This window comes from Hyperolius riggenbachi, chromosome 4, assembly GCF_040937935.1.
Source record: "Hyperolius riggenbachi isolate aHypRig1 chromosome 4, aHypRig1.pri, whole genome shotgun sequence".
Classification (NCBI taxonomy): Eukaryota; Metazoa; Chordata; class Amphibia; order Anura; family Hyperoliidae; genus Hyperolius; species Hyperolius riggenbachi.
Genome location: NC_090649.1, coordinates 290,813,719 through 290,828,846, shown reverse-complemented (window position 1 = coordinate 290,828,846; position 15,128 = coordinate 290,813,719). Strand labels below are relative to the sequence as shown.

The 15,128-nt window shown below is 40.1% G+C and overlaps 1 protein-coding gene across 50 annotated transcripts in view; it reads left to right on the top strand.

Annotated features, from left to right (window-relative positions):
• The window catches only part of LOC137503854 (titin homolog), a 1,065,379-nt gene that overhangs the window by 976,134 nt on the left and 74,117 nt on the right, over window positions 1-15,128 (top strand). For 49 of the 50 annotated variants that reach the window (XM_068231415.1, XM_068231409.1, XM_068231432.1 and 46 more), the window contains 6 exons: window positions 5,619-5,666; window positions 6,319-6,366; window positions 7,112-7,159; window positions 7,589-7,636; window positions 10,605-10,649; window positions 11,088-11,132. In XM_068231415.1, coding sequence (XP_068087516.1) covers window positions 5,619-5,666; window positions 6,319-6,366; window positions 7,112-7,159; window positions 7,589-7,636; window positions 10,605-10,649; window positions 11,088-11,132 — 282 coding nt within the window. The remainder of the gene's footprint in view (window positions 1-5,618; window positions 5,667-6,318; window positions 6,367-7,111; window positions 7,160-7,588; window positions 7,637-10,604; window positions 10,650-11,087; window positions 11,133-15,128) is intronic. The other variant, XM_068231426.1, reaches the window with a different exon arrangement.

Genomic DNA, 15,128 nt, shown 5'->3' with positions numbered 1-15,128 from the left:
ATATTTAATCTTAGCTAAAAATAACTTTTAAGCACTAACAAATTAATAAAGGACTAAAAAGTAGGTAAAAATGTATTTTAAGAATGTCATTGCATGTTAAAAAAAGGTACCCAAAAGTTGGTGAAAAAGTTATATCAAAATCCTTTTGAGTATTTTCTAACTTGCTGATTGCTTAACTGGCATTTTATGACAAGGTGTGAATAAATCATCTAGGAAAATTTTCAGGAGAAAAAGTTAATTGCATATGGGCCCTTGTCTGTTACCTGTATGTTTAAAGTTAATGGGAACCCTTATTTAAATAAAAATAAAGTCAGATACTCACCTAAGGAGAGGGAAGGCTCGGTCCTAATGAGCCTTCCCTCTCCTCTCCTGGTGCTCCCGGTGCTGCGCTGGCTCCTCCGTTCACATCCCCCGCCGAGAGGACTTCGGAAGTCTTCAGGAGCCGAGTCCTCCCAAAGACAGGCGGCGCACACGCGAGTGAGTCATAAAGGGCGCGCGCGTGCACAATGCAGAGTGGCCCGTCTTTGGGAGCACTTGGGCTCCCGAAGCATTTCCGGAGCCTCCCTTCGTCAGGGAGACAGCGGTATTTGACTGAAACGGTCGAATACCGCTATGGGGGAGCCAGAACAACAGCGGGGACCGGGAGAGGAGAGGGGATGCTCTATGGGACTCAGAGCCTCCCTCTCCTTAGGTGAGTATCTGACTTTTTTTTTTAATACGGGTTCCCATTCACTTTAAAAGTTCATATGGCACTTTCTACCATAAAAATACAAAAGTCCTTAGTCTGTATTGAAAATTATTGTAAATTATTATCCTCTTGATAACAGTGCATACAGATTCTGGAACAGGCAGTTTTGTAGTTGATAAGATTGATGAGGAAGTGTATGTCAGTTTATAATGTTTGGTTTCTCAGTGTTCAAATGGCTTCGTAACTACAAGCAACCTAGTGTACAGAGTATATGAATACCTGTAGGAAAAATGTTTTCTTATCATTCTGAACTATTTCCTTTTGTTACTGTTACATGAAACCATTGTGATTATTTAGCCATTTGAACTATCCTAACCTCAATATGTTCATGATGTTTGAATTCGGAGTGGGGCAGGGTCTTATTACTTTCCTGATATGAAGTGCTTCTTGGGAACCCAAGAAAGAGATCTTCCCCTTTCCATCAAGCTCTTATGGTGGCTATTTCCAAACAGTTTTCAAAACAACTGCAATTCTTTGTGAACCATCAATGGCCTCACAAACAAATCATAAAAGAGATGACAAGTAGCATATTATTGAATTATATCTGAAAAATGTATTTCACATAACTATTATATAGTGCTGACATCTTCAGCAGCGCCTTACAGAGTACATATAGTCATGTCACTAACTGTCAGGGCAGGTTCTAGACTTTCTGCGGCCTGAAGCAAAAGTTGTAAGGATAGCCCTCCCCCCCAGTTGAAATCTGGCAGAGGGTTCACTCTACTACTGGTGACTATGGTAGCCAGCATTTGGCTATACTATGGTCAAACTTTGGTGCACAAAGTCACCTGTTGGCCCTGCCATAGCCGCAATTTCCACAGTGATTTATGGCAGCACCCAATTATCAAGTGTGCCCAATTTAAGTAATCCACTTAAGCACTGCACAGAGACACATACACAAATTGCACAGACACACTCACACACTGGACAGAGACACACACTGCACAGCCTTTTCCACACACTGCATAGACACACTTGCAAACTTACACACTCCCACACTGCACAGACACACTCACACACTGTACATACACACTTAGGGTGCAATTATCTCTAGTCACTTAAAGAGAACCTGAGCTGAAAATAAAAAGTCAAAATAACCATACACAGGTCATACTTACCTCCCGTGTAGTCTACTCATCAATCTCTTTCTCCTCTCCTGTGTCCCATTTGTCCACTGTTATCAATGAAATTCTCCGTCCTCCATTTAAAAAATGGCCATTACCCCATAACAGGTTCCTGGTCAGCACATTTTCAAACTGTAATATCACCCACTGGTGCCATACTGAAACATGGACATTACCTTGCACATTCAGTTGTAACTGACAGCTACTGGTATACTTCAGTTCTGAAAAAATATTGGCAGAACTGGAATGGATCACTGTAAGAAGAAAATGGTGAGCCTCTGAGAGGAACTGATGGTGAGGTTAGTAAGTAATATTCATTTGCAGCTATGTCATGTGTTTATTCTGAATGATGTTACTAATTTCAGGTTCTTTTTAAGTAGGCCACTATTTTAATAATAGCTTCACCATTCAGCTCCTCCAGGTCATCCATGTACTGTCTTCATGGGCAGAGGCTCAGATATCATGGGTAGAGGCTTGATATAGAGCAGATGTGTCAAACTCTGGCAAAATTTGGCCCGCAAGTGCTTTCTTAATTAACATTGATTTTGGCCCGTGGCCATGCTCCCGGCTCCGCCCCCTCCCATTGTAAATTTGCACTGCCTCCCTCCTTCTATGAGTGATAGAGCGTGATTACGCTCTATCACTCCCTTGCTCCGCCTAACAAATGGAGGGGTCTTTTACTCCCTGGCCGCCACTCCACTACCTCCTGGCGTCTGCGGCCCGTCCTGCATGGAAGTCCGCTCCGCTGATCCTCTTTGCATGCCCGGCGCCATGTCATGCAGCAGTGACGAGAAGACAGCAGAGCGGCTCCGGCCTAGTAGGCGCATAACAGGAAGTACTTCCTTTACACGTGATGTTACCGGAGGAGTCGCTCTGCTGTCTTCTCGTCACTGCTGCATGTCATGGTACCAGGCATGCGAGGAAGATCAGGGGAGAGGACTCTGTGCAGGACGGGCCGCCGACTCCAGGAGGTAATGGAGCGGGGTCCAGGGAGAAAGGGGCAGCAGGCTGGCTACCTGCTGGAGGTACCTACCTAGCTAATCTATCCTGGGGACAGCTGCCTATCTAATCTATCCTGTGGACAGCTGCCTATCTAATATATACTGGGGGACAGCTGCCTATCTAATCTATACTGGGGGACAGCTGCCTATCTAATCTATCCTGGGAACAGCTGCCTATCTAATCTATACTGGGGGACAGCTGCCTATCTAATCTATACTGGGGGACAGCTGCCTATCTAATCTATACTTGGGGACAGCTGCCTATCTAATCTACCCTGGGAACAGCTGCCTATCTAATCTATACTGGGGGGCAGCTGCCTATCTAATCTATACTGGGGGGCAGGTGCCTATCTAATCTATACTGGGGACAGCTGCCTATCTAATCTATACTGGGGGACAGCTGCCTATCTAATCTATCCAGGGGACAGCTGCCTATCTAATCTATCCTGGGGACAGCTGCCTATCTAATCTATCATGTGGACAGCTGCCTATTTAATCTATACTTGGGACAGCTGCCTATCTAATCTATCCTGAGGACAGCTGTCCATTTAATCTATACTGGGAACAGCTGCCTATCTAATCTATACTGGGGACAGCTGCCTATCTAATCTATACTGGGGACAGCTGCCTATCTAATCTATACTGGGGGACAGCTGCCAATCTAATCTATACTGGGGGACAGCTGCCTAGCTAATCTATCCTGGGGGACAACTGCCTATCTAATCTATCCTGGGGGACAACTGCCTATCTAATCTATCCTGGGGGACAGCTGCCTATCTAATCTATCCTGGGGGACAGCTGTCTATGTAATCTATCCTGGGGGACAGCTGCCTTTCTAATCTATCCTGGGGACAGCTGTCTTTCTAATCTATCCTGGGGACAGCTGACTATCTAATATATCCTGGGGACAGCTGACTATCTAATCTATCCTGGGGACAGCTGACTATCTAATCTATCCTGGGGACAGCTGCCTATCTAATCTATCCTGGGGGACAGCTGCCTATCTAATCTATCCTGGGGACATCTGCCTATCTAATCTATCCTGGGGACAGCTGCCTATCGAATCTATCCTGTGGGCAGCTGCCTATTTAATCTATACTGGGGACAGCTGCCTATTTAATCTATACTGGGGAAACCTACCTAGCTAATCTATACTGGGGACAGCTGCCTATCTAATCTATACTGGAGCCACCTTCCTAGCTAATCTATACTGGGGAAACCTACCTAGCTAATCTATATTGGAGAAACCTACCTAGCTCATCTATATTGGAGGCACCTACCTAGCTAATCTATATTGGAGAAACCTACCTAGCTAATCTATATTGGAGGCACCTACCTAGCTAATCTATATTGGAGGCACCTACCTAGCTAATCTATATTGGAGAAACCTACCTAGCTAATCTATATTGGAGGCACCTACCTAGCTAATCTATATTGGAGAAACCTACCTAGCTAATCTTTATTGGAGGCACCTACCTAGCTCATCTACATTGAAGGCACCTAGCTAGCTAATCTATATTGGAGGCACCTACCTAGCCAATCTGTATTGGAGAAACCTACCTAGCTAATCTATATTGGAGAAACCTACCTGGGGGGGGGGGGGGGGTAAATATGACTTTTGGCCCTCGACCTGGTCTAAGTTTTTCATTTCGGCCCTCCATCTATTTGAGTTTGACACCCCTGATATAGAGCCTCAAAACCTACCATTGAAAGCTGCATTGTCAGTGAGATGTTATTAGAGTGAAGAACTGGTTTGTTAAAGACTACTGCTGTTCAATGCACATAGAGAGGTAATTGTTATCAGCATAGCATCAATGCAAAGCTAATAAGATGGATAAAGCAGGGTCCCTCTGGTCCATGGGTCTCTGTAGCCCCTATAGCTACACCACTGCATCTCTTCTTTCACTTCCTCCCCCACCCAGCTGAGGCTCATACCATCTCCTCTTCAGCCTTCTAGAGTGCAGGATCATTAGTCTCCTCTACATCTCAGCTGGGTCGTTGACATTCAGCAGCACATTGTTTGTATGTGTGGGCTGATTCTTCTGCTGCTGCTAACTTGTCTCTGGCTCCTCCTCCTCCTCAGCTGTCAGCCCCCTCTGCGTGCTTTTGTATTAGGATTGTACTTCCACATACAGTTCATCAAATGCTGCCCCCTAGAGGTTGCTGCCTTAATATCCTGATTCAGGACCCTTCATAGAAGGGCCAGCCCTGTTATCTGTCCCTCAGATGAACTCACAAACCAATTCCTATCATAGTCATGCGTTCATCATAGTCTAGGGCCAATTTAGGTGAGAAGTCAATTAACTTATCTGTGTGTTTTAAAAGTGCTATCCACTAAACCACCATGCTGCCCATTATTATTTGATCTACCAGTGGCTGGATATGTACTGGTTATAAGGGCTCTGCCTCTGACACAGGAGACCTGGGTTTGAATCTCTTCCTGTTCAGTAAGCTGCACCTATTCAGTAGGAGACTTTGGGCTAGACTCCTTAACACAGCTACTGACCATGCCCTAATGGCTGCAGCTCAGCGCTTTAAGTCTGCCAGTAGAAAAGCACAATATAAATGTTATTTGTCTTGTCTGTCTTGGCTTGTATAGCTGCTTACTGGCTTAGATAATACAACTAAGGATTACTTAAAAAATCTAACATGTCTAACATGTCTCTCCTCAGAGAGTACTAGGTAGAAATGTAATAATAAACCGTAAAGTTAATGCATGTTTATACATTTCTTTTTCTTGGCTAGTTGTACCAGTGAAAGATCTTGAAAAGAAGCCAGCAAAACGTACAAACGGTAATTTGCAATAAAGTTGTACTTTATATGTGGCTACACTATATTGCTAAAATCTAACCATTTTCAATTTAAAAAAATGTAGTAAAGTGGAAGCAGACCTACACCAAGATTGCTAAATGCTAGTTCCTGGGCTGAAACACAGATCTTTGAACTTCAGTAGTTTCTGGGGAATTGAGTGTAAGCACAGCTGCTCCAATGCATTGCCGAAAGAGCCAGAGTGCTGGATCATCTCGTCTGAGTACAATGTTCCCCTCATTACACCACCCACTGAAAGCCCCACATGTGCCATGTTGTCATCCCTTCTCACCCCTTAACAGCTGACAGCGAAAATACAAGAGATCTAGTCACATCCCCAATGGGTGAAAACTTTGTACACACCTTTAGACTAGGTTGGGCATTACAGGTCAGGAAAAGTCAGGTGGGGGATTTAGATATTATGGTTAAAACTTTGAAACCAAATATCCTGGGCTCAAAGTACCGGTACCCAGTGGCAAAAATTCAGTGTTGAACTTATTTTTTATTCAGATTATTGTTGTATTTAAAATAGGGGGCTTAAAAATCTAATCACCTATCCATGTTTAATAAATAAAGATAATAAAGAGTTACATGTACATTATTTTTCCTTTCATTTTATGTCTTTTGTCTTTCTTAGAAACAACAGTAAAAAAGGCTGAGAAAACACTGGTCAATGAAACTACGGGTAAGGGTCCAGAAATATTACCCCTCTTTGTGTTATTAATTTATCATGGTGCTGCAAACATAAAAAAATGTAATTTTAATGTCATTAAAATACTTAAGTATGCACTTTTTGTAGTTGCTTTTTCACTGCAACTTTACTGCTTTCCTGGCATTGAAGGACATCCATGGCTATAATTACAAGTAATCCCCGGTAATTATGATCCACTGATTTTATCTGATTTTTTTTCTTTTTTTAAATAAGTACCCCTGCAGCAGGGAAAAAAATACAAAATAAAGGCCATGGTGGGCTACACTACCCCCTCCAGATGCTGCTTGTTGTCCTCGGGGTTCCTCCCATTCCCTGTGCCCAGTCCTCTTATGTCCCCAGCCCCCTGGAAGTTCGTCCAAGCTGTGCAAATCGATTCTGAACTGCATAAGCGTGGCTTTCAAACTGCACATGCGCAGTGAAAAAAGCACTTGCGGCTTTATCCTCTCACCATGGTTCGTCATAGAGGGCATAGCAAGCATATCAACATAGGAGTTGTTGCAGAAATGTTGCTTAAAATAATCCTAAAATATTATTATGGATTTGGCTCCATCTGTCTAAATCAAGTTCTCTCTATGTATGGGATTACAAGTCCAGGTACTGTGAGTTGCTAAAAATGAAATATTACATATCAAAATCCTTTAACAGCTATCATAATTTATAAATACAGTAACCTAATATTTGTAACATAACATAGAACATTTACTTTTATCTATTTTAGAAACACCAGAGAAGAGACATGAAAAAGTGTCAAACGAACAAATTAAAGGTAAGCTTCCACATATTAGTTCTAGAACAAATATGCTGACAAATTGGAGTCAGATCCTGTGGCACGCTGACAAATATCATGATATTCATATTTACTTCATTTTTGAGCGCGTATCAATCATTGGTGCATTATCACATATCATAGGATGAATTACTATTAACATTTGCAAACTATCTTTTGAAATAGTTTTTTTTTTTTTGTGGTACGTATGACTGTATTTGCTAAAAATGGCCAGACATTACATCATTTTTACATTTATCTACTTAAAGTGTATGAAAGATGAAGTGTTGAATGAGATATCAGTGTTCCATTTCACTTAGCTATTAATTACAACAAGGAAGGAAAAAAGCAAACATTTTAAGACATGATAAATATTTCCATTTTCTTCTGAACCTTCACTAATAGCTGTTTTCTTTTTCTTGTTCTCAGAAACATCAAAGGAAACACTTGACAAAGAACCATCAAAACCAAAGAAAGGTATATTCATATTGCTTCTTAGCCATTAATAAACAGTAAGCAAAGGCTGCTAATAATAACACTTGTCAAAATCATTTGAAATGCTGCACAATAGTGATTTACAATAAAAGATGATCTAGATGATTAATAAAAATGATCCATAGATACAAATTTGTGTTAAAAACTTTAGACACAAACTACTGGTAAGCCCTTTTGTGTCAGAGTTTCATTATTACTCACACAGTACAGGCCTTATTTCTGCAATTTACTTAGAGATGTAGTATTGTAAACTCAGTCCACCTATGTAAAAATAGGAGAATAGTATGATAATTATTTTGGCCCAAGAGGACTGGTATTCTGTGTGTTTAGGCCTGGCTAAATCTTCTATTAATTGTACCATCTGAAAGAGGGGCCATAGAATATTGTATGATTGGTACAGGACCCCGCCCTTCCTACAAACGAGGGTTGTTGGCATCAGATCATTGCTTTAGAGGTTGTGGTAGTTGACCAGTCTCGCTGGTGTTCCTGGCCAAGGGTTCAGGACCTTTGGTCAGTATGCTTTTGACTGGCCTCCTCTTTTAAAGGTTTAGCATTTCTCCAGATCCCTGGGTAGCCCTATTCCATAAGAAGCCCCCTCCCTCACAAAGCACCAGAACATCTTTCTTGTTCAGTATTGCAATCCGGCCAAGGCCCTTGCAGCCAAGGAGTAAAAGTCTGCATCCATCAGTCCCTGTGCCTTGAGTCACAGACTTCAAGAAGTTTACTAATTTGAGCAGATCACCTTCTCCTTGGCTAATCGGATGGATAGGTTCTACAGAATTTCCTTGTCACACTTACAGCTCCTGGGGTCCAGTGGAGGCCTCCTTGCACTCCATGAACGCCGTCTCAGCAGACTTCCATCAAACTGATCACATGCTTCTCCATAAGTTCTCCTAAGAATTGCCATCCCTACTTATTGCCTATCACTTATCTTTAAAGGGGCACTTTGGTGAAAAACTGTAAAATTTAAAATATGTGCAATCATAGACAAATAAGAGGTACGTTTTCTCCAGAGTAAAATGAGCCATAAATTACTTTTCTCCTATGTTGCTGTCACTTACAGTAGGTAGTAAAAATCTGAAAGAAGCGACAGGTTTTGGACTAGTCCATCTCTTCATAGGGATTCTCAGCAAGGCTTTTATTCTTTATAAAGATATTCCCTAAAAAGGATTTAAACAATGATGCTGGCCAGCTTCCCTGTTCTCCCCTTGTGTATCATACTTGACTGTGTGCACTTTACCCAGAATTTGGAACTTGTATCTTTACCACTACCACTCCAGTGTGTGATCTAGCTTTGTATTACTATCTGCATTGTGTTATGTATCTTATTGCTTATTACCTTAATTGTTGTATCTATTGTCTGTTAACTGTATTGTGCTGTCACCCCTGTTATCATTGTCTGTAATCCTATTTATTGTACAGTGCTGCGTAATATGTTGGCGCTATATAAATCCAATAAATAATAATAATAGTAATACACAGTTTTTGGGCAGTTGGACAGAGCAACTGCCATTCACTAACTGCTTTTGAAAATAAATAAATCCCTGAAAATTTCCCAGGAAGACATGGACTAGTGCAAAACCTGTCACCTTTGTCAGATTTCTACTACCTACTGTAAGTGACAGCGACATAGGAGAAAAGTAATTTATGGCTCATTTTACTCTGGATAAAAACATATTTCTTATTTATGTTTGTACATATTGTAAATTTTACATTTTTTTGACATAGTGCCTCTTTAAAGTTTACAGGATATCAAGCATTTTTTCTTATAATAAACAGTACTCAACTATAGGACATTAAACAAACCCCACACACGCAAGTATTCTTACTTTTATCAAGCTCATTATTTATTACATCAATTGTCTATAAACATTGACCAGTCAATTAATATGTACTGTAAATACCAGCAAGCATATAATATCATACATGGTTCTACTCATATAAAGATTTGAATGGGAAGGTTAAAATTTCAGCTGGTTCTTTTGGGTAACTGACAACTAGTGGAGGGATTGGCAGAGAGGGGCAGCATCAGAGAAGTGGTGTTAAACATTTAACCCCTTCCTGACCGCCTAATGCCAATGGGCGTCGGGAAGGTGGCAGCCCCAGGACCGTGTAACGCTGAAAGGCCTCAAGTCCTGGGGTGGGGTTTGAGAGGGAATTGCATGCGCTGATGCGTGTATCCCCACTTGAGCGACGGAGCTCTGCTACTACATAAGTCTACCAGTGGCTTTCTCTGCAAGGAGACTGTTAGGCGGCGACACCACCGTCTATTTACATTGTACAGAACTGCGATCTACTGCAGCCCTGTACTGGGGACAGCCGTGTCACTTGGCTGTCCCCTGGAGAGGCTCTGGTTGCGATCCCCTCCCATAGGCTGATGCCTATGAGAGAGGATCCCTGTGATTGGCTGGCAGGGGAAGGGAAGGAGGGGGGAAAATAAAATAAATAAAAAATAGCAATATTTATTAAAACAGCAAAACAACAAATAAAAAAATAACCAAACAGGGCTCCAGTATTCAGAGGCAATCAACAGAAAGCTCTGTTGGTGGGCAGAAAAGGGGGGGGGGTAATTTGTGTGTTCAGTACTATGGCTCTGCAGCAAGCTATAATAGCTGCAGAGCACTAATTTGTAAAAAAAATAGCCTGGTCACTAGGGGGGTGTACGCCTATGGTCCTGAACTGGTAAATGTAAAGTAACTTTTGTGTTGAGATTGTCTGTTGCAAAACATGTAGACAGTGTCAGGCCCTGGTTCTAGTCATGTTTGAATTGGCACTGTAAACCTGAATACCAGTATGCTAAGGAAATGCTAAGGGGGATATATGGACTCTGCTTTATAAGTGTGTATTTGGTCTGATTAAAACCAACAACAGTAAATAATATAAGCAGCAAGATTAGTTGAACTGTAATTGACTGTAACTGTTACTAAAGCAGAACTAATTTCCTTTCCAGAAGTTCCAGTAAAAGCACCAGAAACACAAGCAGAAGGAAAGAGAGGTACTTAAAAGTCCTGTGTGGGTGGGGTCTGCTCATGAAGTTGTTCACTCTAGATTGGAGACCATGCATGGAATCAAGGGCTGCAGATGCTAAAAAGATTATGCATGGGCTAATAGTATGTGGAAGAAGGCATCTGTTGCAAATGAAGAGTTGTACATGGAAGTAGGGGTTCCACATGAAGTGTGGGCACATGGAAAAAGGGAATTTTATTATATAGAAGTTACAGCATATGGAGGAGGTGGCTATATATTGGGCGGGGCTGTACACTGACCACCAAAACACCCAATGATAGGAGGCACACAAAGTTTGGCCTTGCGGTATAACACTGTATTCTGACCTTAGCTAATATGTATATGTTTGAGCAGTAAGAATTAAGCAGTAAGCTGCTTTATTCGCCATATTTAAGTATAGTTTAATAACTTACATTTTACTTTGCAGAGAAACCAGAGAAGAAAGAAGACATATCCACTAAACAGAAAAAAGGTAAATACATATATTTAGATTAGTGTGTTGTACATCTAAACACATAAGGCTTTTAGGTGAATTGCAGAGCAATTCCAGGATCACAATGTTCTCCAAGAGTGAGACTCATCTTTACTGTGGGTGGCAACCTTATAACTGACTTACATGCTAGACAAGGCATATACAGAGACCTAAACCTGAAGTTTAGGATTGTTTGAAATACAGATAATAAGTGAGAAGGGTAGGACATTCACAGGCAGGTGTAGAAATGCTTCTTCAACCCAGTGTACACCTGTTCATTGCCAAAACAAACAAAGGTTGCTAACTCATACTGTGTGTGTAACATATGTGTTTATCTGCCTATTCCTTGACAAAGGGGACTGGATAGGCCCCGAAACAATTATTGGCTGAGATGGACAGATGTTCTATATGTGTGTGCTGGAACAATAAAATGCAACATTGTTCATGAATAAGCCTGTGTGCGGACCCCTCTTCTTGATTGTTTTGCTTGTAATATATTACTGTTCTTATTCAAATGTCAGAAGCCAGTGCTAAGATACAGTATGTGTCCATGAGAGATCTCTCAGCCCTGACATTGATTCTTTAATTAGTTGATGGTCTGGAAACAGAGGCAGAAGACGCCCCTCCCCATCAAGACTTTGAATGTCAGATCATGTAGTTCTCTTCACAGTGGCACACTTACACATCATCCACATTTCTCATTCTCTATCTCCTCTCTCTCCCTCTCTGCTTCTCTTCACTTAAATCCCCTGTTATTAAATATGTTGTTCCCAATATATACGGTAACTTCTTAATTTCTAACATGGTAACTTGTAAACACAAAGGAAAACTCGCCTATTAGTACAAAAGCTTGATTCAATGATAGGCAGTGTTTAGTACAGAACCATGATCTCCTAATAAAATGGTACTATTGTATGCAGTAAAATAGTTAACTCTTATAATGTACATTATTTCCTACAATGTAATGTAATCTGCCCTTAGATATCTATTTTTTTTTGCTACAGCCTGACTGGTAGTGTTTCAACACTACTATCATATATTTAGATATGAAACCCCCCAAAAATCAGTATTTTACGCAAAGGATTTTTTAATATGTAAACACAAAAAATCGCGGCTTGCACAGTGTGGACCTAAATCTGCACTACAAGCTCAACAGTGGTGTGAAACGCTTTGTCTAGTTCGGTGACATAACATTTTTAAAGTACATTGTGGTCACTTAACCACTTTCGTGACTTTTTCGTCCAAAACGCTATTGTGCGTTCCCATTCATTGATCTAAGTCCCTGGTAGAAATACTGACGGCTTATTTTCAGAGGCCGTGGTCTTTCTGAAAAAAAAAAATAATGTCCTCCTTGTATTTCCTGTGAGCAAGTGTGCTTGCTAGAAAAACAAAAATCTCACTGTGGCCATCTTGTGGCCAAATAGTAAAACTGCATTCATGTACATTTTTATTATAAAAAGACACAATAAATTACATGTAAAATAAAATTAACTGTTTACCTCCCACACCCAAAAAATGCACAAATAACATTTTTTACAAAAAAAATTACAATTTAAAAAAACAAAACAAAAATAGTTAATTAAGGGTCTGAACTTTTTAATGTGCATGTGAAGAGGGTGTACAACTAATATTTTTTTAAATTATAAGATTGTAAATAGTGATGGATGCAAAACTAAAAAATGCACCTTTATTTCCAAATAAAATATTGGCGCTATACAGTGTGATAGGGACATAATTTAAATGGTGTAATAACCAGGACAAATGGACAAATAAAATATGTGGGTTTTAATTATGGTAGCATGTTTTATTTTAAAGCTATAATGGCTGAAAACTGAGAAATAATGATTTTTTTTCCATGTTTTCTTAATATTCCTGTTAAAATACATTAACAAAAAATAATTCTTAGCAAAATGTACCACCCAAAGAAAGCCTAATTGGTGGCAGAAAAAACAAGATATATAGATCAATTCATTGTGATAATTAGTGATAAAGTTATTGACGAATGAATGGGAGGTGAAAATTGCTAGGATGCATAAGGTGAAAAATGACTGAAGGCTGAAGTGGTTAATCTGCTGTTTGCACAGTATGTGAGCTTAACACTGCACTACAAAGACAGTGATGTTAAACACGGGTGACAATGTTAGGTGACACAATTTTTTAAAAGTACAGTGTGGTCAGTCACTCAATCGCTTTTTTGTTTCCCGCAAAGTAACAGGCTAACGAACTGTAACAGAGAGGCAGCCATACACTCCACTATACTACACGGGCGGTGTACTATAAGCTATATACACACCATACCACAAATAGCAACCAAAAAATAACAGCAGGATAAGTCTGCAAAAGGACTTTTAGGGTCCCAAGTTGGTGAACTGCAAGTAGCAGAACAGCTATAGAAGAAGCTACACAGCACTGGATAATACATAACTGCTATCTGTAAAATGTTGACATGTGTGTTTTCTTCATGGGAAGTGTGGCCCGTGTGGTCAAAATGCTTAGCTATCTGTCCTGTCCCAACTGACTTAAGGATGAAGAGTCAAAAAATTTGGCTACATGTTAAATTATAGGGTGAACACAAACTTCACGTAAAGTTTGTGGTAAATGCGAATGGCAAACAACAAATGTTTGCTGGGAACTGTTCACCAGCAAACATGTTCATCCATCACTAATGACTACTTGAAGAAATTGTATTTGTATATGTTATCCATTCCTTGTATTTAATGAGCGGTCATATAGGTATGTATGGCGGTAAATTAAAGTTTTGATGAATTGCCATTTACTAATCTATTTGCTCCTGGATTGATTATAATGAAGCATTTAGACATTTACAGCAAAAGTGGTGTTTTGCTGCACAGAGAATGATTCCAATTTCTGTCATCTCAAGTGCTGGTAATTATGTATCTAGCCACTTTCATTTACTAAGTTGATGATGATGATGTGCTAATTTACTTTTGCTGTCTGCAAGATCTAGGGAATGAAGGGAAGCCCCTTAAATAAGACTGCCAGGACACCTTCATGGAATGCTCCATGCTTCACCTAGTAATGTGACAAGCTGTTCTCATGAACTGCTATCTCAGCCAGAAGGGCCTTTGGCATCTGCACTAAAGCATTAGCACATACTGTAATATAACAATTAGCTAATTGTATCTTTATATCTACTCCTTACATTCAGATTATCTTCCATGTCTGTACAACAGTGCAGGCAATACATAGTATGCATGAAATATATTCTTAGATGAGTGAAATCATGTTTTGTTTTCCTTTGTTCTTGGGCTACAGATGCTTATCAAATAAACATTGCAAATAAATTACAAAAGTTATGTACATAGGCTTGTTCATTTGGAACAATTTCTAGCAGGAAGTTCTGTAAAAGGGTTAAAATAATAATATATCTTGTGAACATGTTTGTTATCCTTTGTTTAAAAAAACTGTGTTACTAATGTTGAACTAACCATCTTTTAACCTCCCTGGTGTTCAATTTCCCCAGGATTTCAGTGCAAAAAGTGATCCAATAAATTTTCATAACCTTTTATTTCTGTAACTTGCCAAAATATGTCAAGCAAGGGTCTAGTATACAGTGCAGCAGAATATTGACTTGACTATGCACGTCAATACTGTTCACAGCATTGTCATCTCATCTTGTATTGACGTGCATAACCGTCATTACCGCTAAGAAAGTTAAAAACACATTTCGGAAATAGGGGCATTGAGGTGTTAAGCAATTTTAAGTTTTCTCTTCTAGTTCCTGCAGATATTAAAAAAGTTGCCTCTCTTTTGACAGAAACACCTTAATATCGTTTGTCAGATAAATAACCATACCCAATTAGCTCCAATATATCCCAACATACTCATAGGAGACAATTTAATGTAATTCAATAAGTGTAGTGTTACTCCCCCCCCACCCCATACCCTAACCTCCCCTCATGTTCTCACCTCTAATCTAGTAGACCTCTCAGTTGGGCACATCCAGTTCTACCTGATAATAATCAGGCCTGAAAA